Source organism: Marmota flaviventris, chromosome 12 (genome assembly GCF_047511675.1).
Source record: "Marmota flaviventris isolate mMarFla1 chromosome 12, mMarFla1.hap1, whole genome shotgun sequence".
NCBI lineage: Eukaryota > Metazoa > Chordata > Mammalia > Rodentia > Sciuridae > Marmota > Marmota flaviventris.
This window is the reverse complement of record NC_092509.1, coordinates 106,728,341-106,742,995: the sequence shown is the minus strand read 5'-3', so window position 1 is coordinate 106,742,995 and position 14,655 is coordinate 106,728,341. Positions and strand designations below refer to the sequence as shown.

General features: G+C 53.3%; 1 protein-coding gene across 1 annotated transcript in view; it reads right to left on the bottom strand.

Annotated features, from left to right (window-relative positions):
* Positions 1–12,273, bottom strand: part of Adcy10 (adenylate cyclase 10) — a 54,336-nt gene extending 42,063 nt beyond the window's left edge. Inside the window, exons 1-10 of the mRNA XM_027922876.2 lie at positions 12,126–12,273; positions 11,070–11,174; positions 10,079–10,117; positions 9,844–9,987; positions 8,443–8,648; positions 6,465–6,558; positions 5,059–5,147; positions 2,167–2,358; positions 724–842; positions 280–356 (exon numbers count right to left, since the gene is read on the bottom strand). Of these exons, the coding sequence (XP_027778677.2) occupies positions 280–356; positions 724–842; positions 2,167–2,358; positions 5,059–5,147; positions 6,465–6,558; positions 8,443–8,648; positions 9,844–9,987; positions 10,079–10,117; positions 11,070–11,174; positions 12,126–12,273 (1,213 nt within the window). The remainder of the gene's footprint in view (positions 1–279; positions 357–723; positions 843–2,166; positions 2,359–5,058; positions 5,148–6,464; positions 6,559–8,442; positions 8,649–9,843; positions 9,988–10,078; positions 10,118–11,069; positions 11,175–12,125) is intronic.
* Between the last annotated feature and the right edge of the window lie 2,382 nt (positions 12,274–14,655).

Sequence of the window (14,655 nt, the reverse complement as noted above, 5' to 3'; positions counted from 1 at the left end):
GAACCTCGCGGGAGGAAGGGGAGTAGGGATCTCAGCTACTCGTCCCTACTCTTCCGTGAAGGTCGTGTTATTTTCAGAAATGCCAATAGTCATCATTTTAAGAAGGGGTCCTGACCTATTCCAAGAGCGAGGGCATTATTACAAAAGCGCCACTCCATGGGTAGGGCCTCCGGCTCCTCCCTCCAGCGCCTTGCCCCGCACAGAGCTCTCAGTGACAGTGCTCCTGCTGGGCTCCCTGCTGCTCCGCCCAGGGCGGGTGCTCGGGCTGCTGGGGCTCACCCGTGTACTCGTGCCTCACGGTGTGCCCCACGATGCCACAGAAGACGATCCCACTGGCAACGCCGATGGACACGGTGCTGGCGTGGTGGGGGAGGGATAGATAATGAGCACTTGCAGAATGACAGGAGCGAAGAGGCCTGGGAGGGGGGATGGTGAAGGGGGACCCAGCGGTGGTTCTCCCAGGCGGGATCCGCGTAGGGCAACTGCACGGGGCCTGGAGAGGAGCGGGAGGGACGAGGCCCAGAACTGGGCCCTTAATTCTTTTCCTCCTCCTTCTCTGTCCTGGGCCCCACCCCCATATCTTTTTTGTGTGTGGTGCTGGGGATTGAACCCGGGGCCTTGTGCAGGCGGGACAGCACTCCACCAAATGGGCTGTATTCCCAGCACCCCCATATATTTTCAAAGGGTCAGGGGCCCCCGGGTGGGGTCAGGGTCAACACTCACTGGATCTTGTGGACCTGAGAGCAGAAGTCGAAGATATTCACAGCACTCTCCAAGGCGTGGGAGAACTCGTCAGGGGCCTTCTCCCCCGGGAAGCCAAAGACGCAGAGGAAGGAGCAGCCCTGCAGGAGAGTCAGCGAGGCCAGTGGCACTGGACTCCCAGCCCTGGAGCCACTTCCAGTCTCTGAGTGGGACTTCCTCTAGTGCCCGTTCCTTTGGGCACCCCCTCCTGTCTGCTCTCCTGTAGCCCATGTCTTACGGGTTCTAAGTTAGTCAGAGAGCACAGAGCAGAAGGCGCCAGGTTGGCAATTAGGAATTCTGCACTCTGCATGTCTCAGGAGGAGACCATCCTGCTGGGCAGCACGGCCAGACCCTTCTCAATCAATCAATCAATAAACAAACAAAAGAGGAGCGGTAGGTAATGAGCCAAGGCTCAGAGATGCTCAGTGACTCGCTGGGGTCACACAGTACCCTGGGAGCCTTGCCTGAGAGACTTCACAGACTGTTCTCTGAGACCCTGTGCTCTTGGGACCCTCCTGAAGGGACGGACGGTGAAGTGGGCACCCAGGGCTCAGGCTGGAAGTGAGCACTCCTTGGAATTCCTGCAGTTCTCACAGTCCATGGCCCCGCCCAGCTGAGCTGGCAGAGGGCACTCAGTGGCTGCAGCCTCTGTGAAATGCCCACTGAATGCCTGCTGGAGGAGCAAGCAGATCACGTGCCCTGCTCTTAAGAGACAGGGAGTCAGTTCTCACCACCACTTCTCAGGTCACTCGTCCCTCACAGAACAGAACTAAGACCCGGACTGAGAACAGTGAACAGGCACTTGAGAGGCAGAGATGAGCCACAGATGAAAATGCCGATGTGGCAGGCGGCCCTGATGTGGCAGGTGGGGCCCCTGATGTGGCAGGCGGGGCCCCTGATGTGGCAGGTGGGGCCCCTGATGTGGCAGGCGGGGCCCCTGATGTGGCAGGTGGGGCCCCTGATGTGGCAGGCGGGCTCTGATGTGGCAGGCAGCCCCTGATGTGGCAGGCGCCACAGGAACCAGCTCCTGGGCATGCACTTCCTAGGCTCGGCCCTAAATCCCTGGGAATCGCCTTACACAGTGGGCTGGAGCCGTAGGAGCAGAGAGAGGGAGCTGAGCCTGGGGAGCAGACCAGGAAGGCAGGCCGCCCAGGTCTGAGCCCTGTCCCCACTTGTCTCAGGATCCAGGCCTCCAGAATGGGGACAACGACAGCAGCACCTATTGCTTGGAGCAGTCGTGAGAAGGAAAGGAGTGCATGTGTGCAAAGTACCGGGGCAGTGCCTGGCACCCAGTGGGTGCCACGCATAGAGACTGACACCTCTAGGTCAGATTTCCACCTGTCAGTCCCCTCCACGGGCCAACAAGCTTGGCCGTGGACACTGACCTCAACTGCTGGCAGGTCCCACCCCTTAGCTCATGTTTACCTTGTCGAACATGAAGACTTTATTGATCTGACCTCGGAAGACCTTCAGGACAGAAGTGATGTGCACACAGGCATCCTGGATGGCCGTGCCTATGACCTCTGCTTTGTCTTGCTCTTTAAACATCAGGTTCACGAACACAATCGTCACCGGGCGAAGCTCAGACAAATAACCCCCAAGTTGTTTGTCGTCGATCTGCGGGATACAAAGCAGCTTTTTCGGCCCTTGTGGTGGACCCTTCCTGGCTACGCCACCCCTGCCCCACACCCAGATTGTCCCTGGGAGGAAAGCAGCCTGGAGAGGCCAGGAAGCTGAAGCTGTCAGGGTGTGTGAGGTCGTCGCAGAGCTAGCCTCCCGGAGCTGAGCTGATGGGAGTGGCCTGGAGTGGGGTCTACCCCTTGGGATGTTCAGCCAGCAACCACTCCATCTCCCCAAGGACCAGCTCCCACATGCCACTGTGAGGCCTCAGGACAGGGGGAAGAGCTGCTGTTCTCATGGCCTCTCTTTTTCTGACAGTAGGATTAGACTGTCAAGCTAGGGCTTGGGGTTGCAGCCCTGGTAGAACTCCTGACTAGCATGCAAAGAGCCCTGGATGCCTTCCCAACACCTCCAGAAGCAAACAAAAGTGTACTATGTAATTCAGCCTTTTCATAACCCTGTGGCTTCTGGAAGATTTTCACATTACATTCACTCTCTCTTCAGGCAAAATAAAATCAGTTTTATTTTTCCCATTTTACAGATCAGATAATACATGGAGAAGTGTCACAATTCCCCCAAGGTCCTGTGAGGAGAGAGCCGCAGACTAGAATCCAACTCTGCAGACCCTACTCCAGCAGTGCACATGGCACCAGCTCCTGCCTCTCTGGTAGTTCATCTAGATCCCCTCTCTGCTGCAAGTCATCCACAGGTGGCGCGGAAGTCAGGAGCGAGCATATACTTGGACCTCTTACCAGGTGTTCCTTCGTTATCACCCGAGAGTGATCCTTTTCCCTGGGAGTCACCCTGATTCCATATCCCTCCTGCAGACCTTGCTCCCACCTGGTTGCCCCAACCAAAGCATAATTTGTTATGTCCCTTGGGGCGGTGGGAACGGGTGTAGGAAGTGATTTTCTCCAGGGTAGGACAATAGCAACACCAGCATTTGCCGCTAGGCAGGTGACTTTAGGGGCAACCACCCCTGCGTAGCAGCTGTGCTCCTTTGAAGATGTTTGGTGTTTTGTTTGGGGCAGACGCAGCCCTGCAGAGAAGCTTGCAAGGAACCAGCCCTGATCACGGAGTCAGGGTCGCTGGCTCACTCCTTCTACAGGACCCAGAAAGGACTCTATAATAATGAATTCTCCCCCCAGGTGTCCCCGCCTGGGTTCTTGGACAGGTGACCATGACCTGGTCTCAGGAAGGTGCCCTCCTCCGTGTGTGATGTGAGTATGTGGGCGTTTTCCCAACCCAAACCCCTGCTGGCCAGCACCCTGCCTGGGGGAGATGGGATGGTCCCAGTGCTCCTGCTCCTGCCCTGGCTGCAGACAATGACCGGCTCTTCGGCCTTGGTGGGTCTCCTGCTTGCTGAGTGGTTCTGCCCCCCAGCCCCAGCCCCTGACACTGCAGGCAGTTTCCACACTGGGCTGACCGTGGAAGGTGTGTTCTAATACCTTTTCAATCCCCACACACCATGAAGGCCTCTAATCACAGGTCAAGCTGGTCGTACAAAAATGTCCTGGAGGACACAACTGCATTTTGATAGGATTAAAACAGATGTACGTCAGAACAGTGGATAGCCCACGCCCAAACTATAGTATTCATTCAGACCAGGGTCGAAATCCCAGCAGCACCTCTTATACCACAGGAGTACTAGTTTTCTCACATGTGAAACAGGGTTATGCTGGGCATGACAGTACAGCCTGCAATCCCAGCTACTCGGGGGACTGGGGCAGCTTGTCCGAGGCTAGCCTCTACAGCTTAGCGAGACCCTGCCTTAAAATAAAAAAATAAAAAGGATGTAGCTCAGAGGTAAAGTGCTCCTAGGTTTGGTCCCTGGTGCCTAAATAAATAAGTAAATGCAATAGCAGAGTGACCGGAGTGTGGCGAGTGCTGAGAGCTAGTTGGGATTCCCGTAGCTTCGTGGATTTGAAAGTCCAGATCTAAGGGAATGGAAAGGGAAGCTTTGGGGAGGTGAGGGTAGTTTAAAGTGTTCTAATTATCTATATTGTTAAGTCTCAAAACTAATGCAAGGGCCTTGGAGAGACGCTGCCCCGACACTCACGTATTCCAGTGTGCCCTGTGGCACCCAGAACGGGTGCTCCTGCATCACCTGCTTGCAGCTCCTCCTGCCTGTCCAGTCGCATAAGGCAACACAGCCTGACTGATGCTTTGCTTTGCTTTGCTGCTGCTGCTGCTGCTGCTACTTCTTCTTCTTCTTTTCTTTTTCTTTCTTTTTTTTTTTTTTTTGTACTGTACTGGGGATTGAATCCAGGGGCTTAACTACTGAGCCACACCCCCAGCCCTTTTTATTTTTTATTTAGAGACAGGGTCTCACTGTGTTGCTTAGGGCCTTCCTGCAGACGCTGGCTTTGAACATGAGATCCTCCTGCCTCAGCATTCCAAGCCGCTGGGATTAGAGGTGGGCCCCACGGCGCCTGGCCTCTGGTTGATGCTTGTTGTCACAGTGGATCTACAAATAAGGCCACTTTCATCTTTTTTTGTGCTGGGACTGAACCCAAGGCCTCGCACATGCTATGCAAGCTGTCTGCCACTGAGCTATGCCCAATATCCCAACCTAGGTAGTATCCTGGTTTGAATAACGAATTTCAAGTTTGTCATCTACATATACAGAATGTCCTAATTTCACTAGACAATTTTACTAGCCATTAGTAAAAGCCAAAAATTCAATTATGAACATACCTGCTTCAAAATGTTTTCCATCACATACTTTTGTAGGGACATCTCCAGTTTAGGATCAGAATCCAGGATGCAGGCAAGCCTCAGGAAGTCTAGGAGGGCAGGAGGAGGGGTGGACTTAGCAAGGGAGGCTCTGGTCCCTTGGCCAAGGGACATCCACGGTCTTCCAGGCTTGGGTTTCCCAAAATTGAGCTGCATGTAGCTCTAAACCTCGATCTCACTTTCATCGTGCTTTGGAACTTGGGGAGGTGATGCCTCTGGGCTTCATCTAAAGCTACAGCCAAAGGAATGGGAGTGGACAGAGCGCATGACCCTAGAGGAGGATGCAGTCAGAAGGGCAGGAATGACAGGCAAGGACAGCAGGAGGGTGGTGACTTCTGAAGGAAACCGCAGGAGGCCTTTGTTTTGGACTAAGCTCCTACAGGGGCCTGACCGGGTTAGGTCAAAAGGGAGCCACTTGTCATGAAGCTCCAGGTCCCCAGATGAAACCCAGCTGCGTCTCTGACCTTCTGGGAGAATCAGGACAAGAGGGATCAGCAAACTCTCCCAACAGAACAGTGTCAACTGGCACAACTGACACATGAAAAGGGGCTCGAGGCCGATGGATGCTACCAGGTATTTTTCTGTCTGTCTCCTTGGCCCTGCTTCCCAAGAAAGTCACTTTGAAATGACCAGTCACTTGTTCTGCTTTGATCCTGCTTCCACAGCCCTTTTCTCTTTACAAAACCAACTCGGTCTGCGCCCCTCCTCGGAACCCTTGCTCTCCGTTATGGACCCAGGTGTTGCTTGATTCTGGACTCACCAACCACAGCCAATGGTGATCTCTAAATTGTCGTAATTTTGTCCTCTGCCTCGGGCGAGGCTGGAGAGGAAGCCATTGAGCTGGGCTTACTGGTGGCTGAGAAGCAGCCCCAGACAGGGAAGAGGGCAGAAGCTTGAGAGCAGGGACAAGGTGTCAGTGGCTCAGCCTGGCACGCCCGACCTGGCTGCTCAGGAGGCTGAAGCAGGAGGATGGCTGCAGCCCAGCTGTGATGAGCCAGGCCCCCAGCCCAACCCAGCCTCCAAACAATTAAGAAAAAGAAGAGATAGAAGACTGAAGAGTGCAGAACCATAGCCAAGGTGCACTGTGGGTGCGTCAAGAAATGGGGCACAAGAACAAGCACAAACAGACCCGCACGATGCTCTTCAGAGAATTCTGAGTCTTGAGTCGGATTCAAAGAGGCTTCACTTTTTCTTTCATCAAAGGGAAACTCATCCAAAGCTTGGAAGATGAGGACGGGGACCAGTGTCCAGGGAGAGGGTGCTACTGAGAACTGCTCTTCTAGGGGACGAGAAGCAGTCCCTGGGTTGCTGGTAGGACCGGGGGTTGTGTTGAGGAGCAAGGGGTCACCTACATGGAGGGTACTTACTTTTGTGTTCACCAGGATAATAATCCATGAAGGTCATACACTTCGTGAAAAATTCCTCAAAGTTAAAAGAAGGGGGTGGTTTTAAGAAGTTAACCTAAATAAAAGAAAAAGGGAAGTTTTCACTTGTTCTGAGGGTTATCTGGTCCTTTAGTGTGAATTTCCAGTAGAAATTCGGGAATATGCTCTTGCATGTCTAGGTAAACAGTGATTGGTGTTCTTCAACACAAAAGATCTTTAATTTATAAAACTGAAAATTTAAGTAAAAATTTTAGAGGTTGGGGTTAGGGCTCAGAGAGAGCATGTGCTTACCATGTGGGAGGCTGAGTTCCATCTTCAGCTCCAACGAGAAAAATTTAAAAGTTTCTCCAACTATTCATTAAGATTTCAATGTTCACCTAGGCACTATAGCACTTGCCTGTAATCCCAGCAACTGGGAAGGCTGAGGCAGGAGAATCAGAGTTTGAGGCCGGCCTCAGCAGCTGAGCAAGACCCTGTCTCCCAATAAAAAATAAAAAGGACTGGTGATGTAGTTCAGTGGTAAAGCACCCCTGGGTTCAATCCCCAGTATCCCCCGCCCCTAAAAAAAGAAGAAGAGTGGGAGAACCATAGCCAAGGTGCATTGTGGGTGCGTCAAGAAATGGGGGCACAAGAACGAACACAAACAGATCCACACGATGCTCTTTCATCAAGGGAAACTTGGCCAAAGATATTAAGGTTAGTCCTCTGGAAGGGCCCTCTGTGTATCTGGGTATATATACTGAGCATTGAAATCTTCCTTCCTTCTTTCTTTTTTAAAAGATTTTATTTATTTATTTATTTTTGGTACTGAGGATTAAACTTTACCCCTGAGCTAGATCCCAGTCCTTTTTACATTTTGAGACAAGTTCTCACTAAGTTACTGAGGTTGATGAGGCTGGCCTTGTCCTCCTGCCTCAGCCTCCTGAGCTGGGAGGGCAGGGTGCACCCCACCCCATGCCCAGCCTCTGGAGTATTCTGCCTTCTCTGCCCCCAAACACATAAACTTTCTTTGAGAGTGAGAATATGTGCAAACTGTATTTTTATACCTTTTCCAAAAGTCTAAAATCAGTTCAAAATTAAAACCGTTTTGAAAGGTGTGAAAATGACGGCAGGTGGGGACATGGCTGCCCTAGCCAGCTGGCTCCTGGCTTGGGTGTGGACTGAGGAGGAGTGGGAGTGGGGGGGGGGGTGTCGGTGGTGGGAGGGTGGTGGAAGGATGTCCCGGGCAGGAGTGCCTCCCACCTGGGCCTCATCTCCGTGGTGCCAGCCCCTCCCTGCCCGCTCAGCTCTCCTCCCTTTTCACACTCTCAAAGCATAGGGTACCGGGGACTGAACCCAGGGGCGTTTAACCACGGAGACACACCCCAGCCCTCTTTTATATTTTATTTTGAGAAAGGGCCTTGCTAATTTGCTGAGGCTGGCTTTGAACTTTCAATCCTCCTGCCTCGGCCTCCAGAGTTGCTGGGATTACAGGTGTGAACCACCATATCTGTCTTCAAGGCACTGATTCTCTAACTAGCCATTTTGCAAGGACAGTTCTAGGCAAGAAAGAGGCCTGACCTCCCTCCAGTGGCCTGGCTGTCATCCCTTGCCTCCAGTCCTCATGCTAGTGAGCATTAGCCCTGGGTAGGAGGGTGCTGGGTAGGGATAATCAGGGCCAATGGCTGCCCCCAAAACAACTCACTCTGCTCCCAGGTAACAGCCAGCAGGTCCTTCCTTAAGCAAGGTCACTAACCGTCCCCGCCCCTGCCCCTGCCAGGACCTCAATACCTCAATTCCACATCCTTAGGCACCCACAGTAAGCCTCCTTTCTTCCTCAGCCCACCAACATGGCTCCTAAGCCAAAGCCCACTTAGTCTAGCCCAGACTGGCTCCACCCTGTCTGCAGCCCAGGAATGTTGGGGAACCAACCTCTGGCACAAGCTGGCAGGACGTTCTGTAGGCAGCAAGTCACACCTACCTTAACTGCTCTCTGATCCGGAATCCTCTCAATTTCAATCATGTTCCGATCGCAGAGCTGCCAGCAGTTGGGTGACAGAATGACATCGTTCATTCGGGCCATGTTCTGTGCAAGGCGCACATCATCCACCGCCTGTCCAATCACCAGGAAGTAGTTGCGTGTGTCATCTCCAAAGACCAGCATGGAGATGTGGCCAGCAGCCAGCCCTGGCAAGCAGGGGAGCCACAGGTGGGCACAAGTCCTGGGGATTCCCAGCAGCACAAGCTGTTGGAGGAGTCAGAATCTTGACTCCTCTACCTCAAGGCAAATCCCCTTTCCAACGTTTTACATAAGGATCAGAGAATGTCCCTTCCAGGCTCGGGTCTTCTGAAATGCCCCATTTGTTGAAGCTAGAAATTTCAGCTACTAGTATCAGCCTTTCTGTGACAATTCTGTCCCCAGATGTCCCTACCAGTGCCCAAAGTTATTTTACCTGGTCTTTGGTTTATTTGTACATAATGGCAATAGAAAAAACTCTAATAATCCTGATTTGGGGAGGATTTTCATTTTATAAGAGATTGAGGCTTCGACTAAAATGAAACCTTAGAGTCCCGCGTTTAGACATGGCCAGAGGGGAGGGGAAACGAGTCTTGAGGGTTGGGGCTCCCGTCATTCTCAAGAAGGGTTATAGGTCTGTCTCTCTAGGTGTTTGCTTGGAAAACAAAAAGAGGGCTTTCTTTTTCCCCAACAGAACATGTAATTTATTTGAAAATTTAAAATAACAGCAAAAGGGGGCAGAGGTTAAAGGAGGCGAGGAACAGTTAATTGGATGACCTCTGACGTTCCCATCGGCTCTGACAGAGGCTCCTGGGGTAAAGGGTTTAGCCGAGCGGACACTGACACCAACATCCGCTACGTTGCTATGTGACTCATGGTTTGCACTGCAGGATCCTATTCCTCACCTGTGAAATGGGCACCACGATGCCTGCACCCTGGGACAGTGGTCAAGGGGAAGAGCTGGCTGCGTAGTGTCCGCAGCACTGTGGGAACACAGTGGCAGGAGCCGCACTCCGCCTGACCTTAGGGAGTGCTGCAGACAGCGGGAGCCGTGGACGGGCTTTTGTTGCACATCATTCCTACAAGGGGGACAGGTGGCCCATCTGATGTCCTCGCTGAATCTACCCAATGGCAAGCTACCCTCGGTTGTGCTGATGCCACACGATCTCGAGAAACAGCGAGATAGGGTAATGCCAGCCACGGCTCTAACAAGGACCCTCTGCTCGGTGGTGCCCGTGTGCCAGCTACTAAAGAAGCCACGCTGCTTTTGTGGTAGTCCACTGGGCAGGCGTCACGGCCGGCCCAGATTCTCTCAGGTGGCGCACGGCGCTCCGCCCGTCTCCAGAGCCACCCTCTCCGGCTCACCTATCTTCACGCGGACGTCCAGCCCTTCTTCAACCTCCTGGGCCTCGAACAGCCCGTGGATCTCCAGGCTGCACTTGATCACCACGGTGATGATGTTCTTCAGCTGCTTCCGCTCCACCTTCCACAGGGCCAGCAGCGCGTCACCTTTGGGAGAGACACGCGGGACTTGGGGCCTGGGTGGAGGGCAGCTTTTGTGAGGTGCACTCTCAGCCAGCCCCCCGTGCGTCCTCCATACCTGCAAACTTCAGGATGTCTCCCCCGAACATCAGCACTTCTGAGGAGAGACAAAGGGGGTCAGCTCGCTCTGCCTCCGCCACTGGCCAAGGGGTCCTTGCCACAGGTGCAGCAGCTCGGGGGACAGGCTTGGTCTCAAGACACCTCCCACCAGGCCCAGCGGTGCCTCCAGGCTGTCAGGAGCACGCTGGGCCAGGCCTCAGGGCTCCACTCTGTGCCTGTGGGGATGGCTGCCCTCCTCCGGGGACAAGGTGGGCTTGTGTGAGTGTGTGTGCACATGTGTGTGCCCATGTGACAGGACCCCACCAGCACAGGAGGCAGGAAGTGGGGAGATCGCAGTCCACGGGGTCATTGCGGGTTTGTGCTGTTTGTCTCCACTGCGCTGTAAAGAGACATTTTCTTCTCTGAGCTGCGCATCTGCATGGACTTGCTGAGAGCTACCGTGCTGAGCAGGGTGCAGAAGGAATCGGCCATGTCTGCTTCTGTGAGCCTGAAGCGCTGCCTAGAGGGTGACCTTACGGCACTGCCAGGGAACTCAGAGCTGATGGCCCTGTGGGCACAGAGATCACCCCACCCGCAAACCCTTCTCTTCATGAACAGTTCAAATTATCATTGCAAACCAGAGGCCGGCAGAGGTGGAAAGGGGACCTGACCCCGCTGGGAGGGCTTCAGGACACACGGTTGGGAGACCCTGGCCCTGGCTTCATTATTTGCCACTGGGATCTGCTCACACTCTCCCTTAGTCTGGGCTGCATGGAGGCCAGATTTCAGAAGAGCTGAGCATGCTGGGTGCACAGCACCTTTCCCTCGGGCCGTCTGTGCCCTGAGGCTTGTCCACCTCCTTCAGTGTGCCACAGCCCATGCAGGGAAAGACCTGCTTCCGACGCACTGGGGAAGGAAGTCAGCTGGGTGACTGCACTTGGCCACAAACAACACGTAGGGAAGGAGCAGGCGTCAACACCTCCTCCAGCCGGGGCCGTGGGGACACTCACTCTCCACGATGGCGCTAATGTAGTAGTTGAGGATCTCCACCAACTGCTCGGCCCCGCGGTCCATGTACATGGCTGTGCTGAACTTCTCTGTCATCGCAGTGAAACCTGCAACAAATGTGCAGCTGGCTTTCTTGGCTACTCGGAGGCGCGAGCTGAGCTAGAAGATGCGGACCATGGCTGCGCTCGAGAGCAGGGGACTTGTTTGTTTCTTTTCCTTTTTGTTTTTTCTGGTACTGGGGTTAAACCCAGAACACTCGGCCACTGAGCTACATCCCCTGAAAGGGCCACACCAGGTGCGGTGGCACACACCTGTAATCCCAGTGGCTCTGGAGGCTGAGACAGGAGGATTGCAAATTCAAAGCCAGACTCAGCAACTTAGTGAGGCCCTGTCTCTAAATAAAATACAAAAAAGCATTGGGGATGTGGCTCAATGGTAAATGCCAATCTCCAGTACCGAGAGAGAGAGAGAGAGAGAGAGAGAGAGAGAGAGAGAGAGAGAGAGAGAGAGAGAGATTCACTAAATTGCTGAGGCTGGCCTCCAACTTGCCATGCTCCTGCCTCAGCCTGGCCCCGGCTTTCTGGGATTACAGGGGTGCACCACTGCACATGGCTCAGAGTTTCTTCTTAATGATCTTTTGGCTGGTCAGGTGTCACACATGCAGCCTCCTCTATCTGTGTTCATTATCTTAGGGGCCAAGGAGAGGTTCCAGATGGCTCTTTTTTTCCAGACTCTCAACTTGTACAGTGATGGCTGCAATTCCTGTAACTGGGAATAGAACTTTCATTCCAGGAGAATAAAAACACACATTTCAACTCCTTTGAAGAAGTGGCAAGTTCGCGGGCCATCATTTCTGAGTTTGCTTTGATAGGAGCGGGAGTGGGGTTGGGGCATGAGTCAGTGAGACAGGAGCAGGGACGCTGGAGCCTGGAGTCCCCTCCCTGGTGTGGGACGTGGGCCTCTTGAAGCTCTGCCCACGACTGGCAGTTGAGGTGGTGAGGACCAGAGAGCCAGCCCAGAGGCTCAGGCCCACTGGACAGGGCCCCTTCAGCACTTGCCTGAAATGTCCACGAACATCAGGACTCCATCGAAGTAGTCCACAGAGGGTCGCTCCTGAGAGTAGTCTCCGTAGACGATGAGGTCGGGGAGGTGAGCCGCGATCCTGACGATGGTCCGGTCCTGCAGTTCTTCTCGCCCCGTGCCCATGCTCAGGACAAGTGCTCAGGACTTCCTGGTGACAGGAGACGGTCCTCAAATAGGCCTTCTAGGAAGAAAAGTTGGGGATGGCAGAGTCTGACACATTCGTGGCTCAATTTCCTATTTCTCATTCTCCTTTTTTTTTTTTTTTTGGTATTGGGGACTGGACCCAGGGGTGCTTGCCCACTGAGCCCCATCCCAGGGACTCCCTAGGTTGCTTAGGGCCTTGCTAAGTTGCTGCTTCAGACTTGGGATCCTCCTGCCTCAGGCATGCGACCCGCACCTGGCCCATTGCTCTTCAGCGGCTTTGTTCCGACCTGGCCTTGCTTATCTAGAGGGCTGGGAGGTGACAGTGGCAGAGTGGGTGAGTGGCACCTCAAAAGGACCCCCTTGAGTGCAGCAGGAAAGCCCTCACAGACCTTGAGGCCCTCCAACCCCAAGCAGCCGTTGCCCAAACACACGCCTGCCAGGGCAGCAAGGCCGTCACTTCCACGCCGGGACAGCCCCTCGCGAGCCTGGGAGACGGTTCCCCTGGCCAGACCCTCTCCTGTCGTCCTGCATCCGTCCCTTCCCCCTTTTTCCTGTCTTATATCTTTCCTTTTTTGAAAAATTAGATAAAAGTACAGGTGTGAGGGGCTCAGCAGACAGAGCGCCTGCCTCGCGTGTGCGAGGCCGGGTTCGATCCCCAGCACCACAAACAACCACAGTGAAGGTGAGTTTTCTTCTTTGTAGATGAATGTGGAGTATTTAATGCACAGGCAAGAAGTCGCATGAGTCAAGGTCAGTGTCCACTACAGAGTGGGAGCTCGGGGGCCCCGGGAGGCCTGAGCGGGCGAGGCTCTGGGAAAGGCAGCCTGGAGGTCGGCAGAGCTGGAGTCTCAGCCCCCGCCCGTGGGATCGGAGGAGAGCAGGGTTCCCGGGGCCTCCTTCACTCTGGGGAGATCAGATGCTCAGGCCCAACTCTGCCAGCCAGACGATAACAGTGCTCCAGGTTTTCCAGAGCAAACCAATTTCTGAAACAAGAGAATTTACTACAGAAAAGGAAAGAAAAGTGGTCACTTTTGTTTTCGTTCTGGCCAGCAGGAAGGAACCGGTTGGTAATTTCAACCAGAATCAGGTCATATTGGGATGCAGGAGTATTCAAAGGAAAGAGTAAGCCCGCCACATAAGCTCCTTAGACTTAAGGGAAGCAATTTCTTTTTTGGGGGGATGGGAGTACTAGACAGTTAACCGAGGGGGGCTTTACCACTGAGATACAATCTCCATCCCTTTTTTTTTTTTTTTTTAGACGGGGTCTCAATGAGTTGTTTAGGGCCTCACTAAGTTGCAGAGACTGGCCTTGAACTTGTGATCCTCCTATCTCAGCCTCCTGAGTTGAGCAATTTCTTTTAATGTTAAGGAAAATGTTAGTATTTTTAACAGATAAGCTTTAGAATTATGGAAACCTCTAAAAATGAGTAGTACATGTTAGATATTCGGTAAACTTTAAAAGGGAAATTTGGGGGCCAGGTACGTAGCTCAGTGACGGAGCGCATGCTCCGCATGTACAAGGCCCTGGGTTTGATCCACAGAATGAACAAAGAAAAACAAAGGTGTGAGAAACTGAACGTCCAGACACAGTTCAGACTTAGTAAGTTAAGAAAACTTCAGAGGGATTCTTTGGCTTTATTGAGAGCAAAGAAATCAACGAGGAGTAAGGACAAAGCTCAACCTCCATGCTTCTGTCTCACGTTCTCCGCCGTGGGAATTAGAGAGGATAAGGCGTACTGATGAACTTCTTTTTTTCTTCTTTTTAAAAGGTGGTTTAAACAATAAGGAGTTTATTGGAACATACATCAGTGTGTGGGTGTGGTAGGGAAAGCTCCACCATGGGAATCTGTGGCCAGCTGATACCCACCGAGAGGGAAAACCTCTGCAGACCCCCACACCTCCCTGGCCAACGCTCGGTCTTGCCTGAGCCTTACTCGGGCCAGCAGGAGGAAGAGGACCCAGCAGCTCTCTCCTCATGACTCCTTAGGGCTGGGGAGCACCAAGCTCCCCCTCCTGAACACACTGGGGACCCTGTGCAGATAGGACACGTGCCTGCCTCTCTGAATCTCACAAGACCAGGCTACAAGGGGATTCCAGAAAATGCAGACCTGTAAGTCCGCGGTGTCTGCCAGCTCACCCAGGTCATGTCCACCAACAGCTAACCCAAACCTCAGGGGCTTGTTTCTTGTTTATTTCTTGCTCAAATTACCTGCCTGCTGTAGGTTGCGTGGGGCTCTCCTCAGTTGCTGCCTTCACTTGGGGACCTTCTCTTGAGAACAGGCAGTGGGAAAGCAGGTGGGTAGACTTGTTCTCCTCCCAGAAGTTACACGTTTCTCTCATGACATTGACCAAAGCATGTGA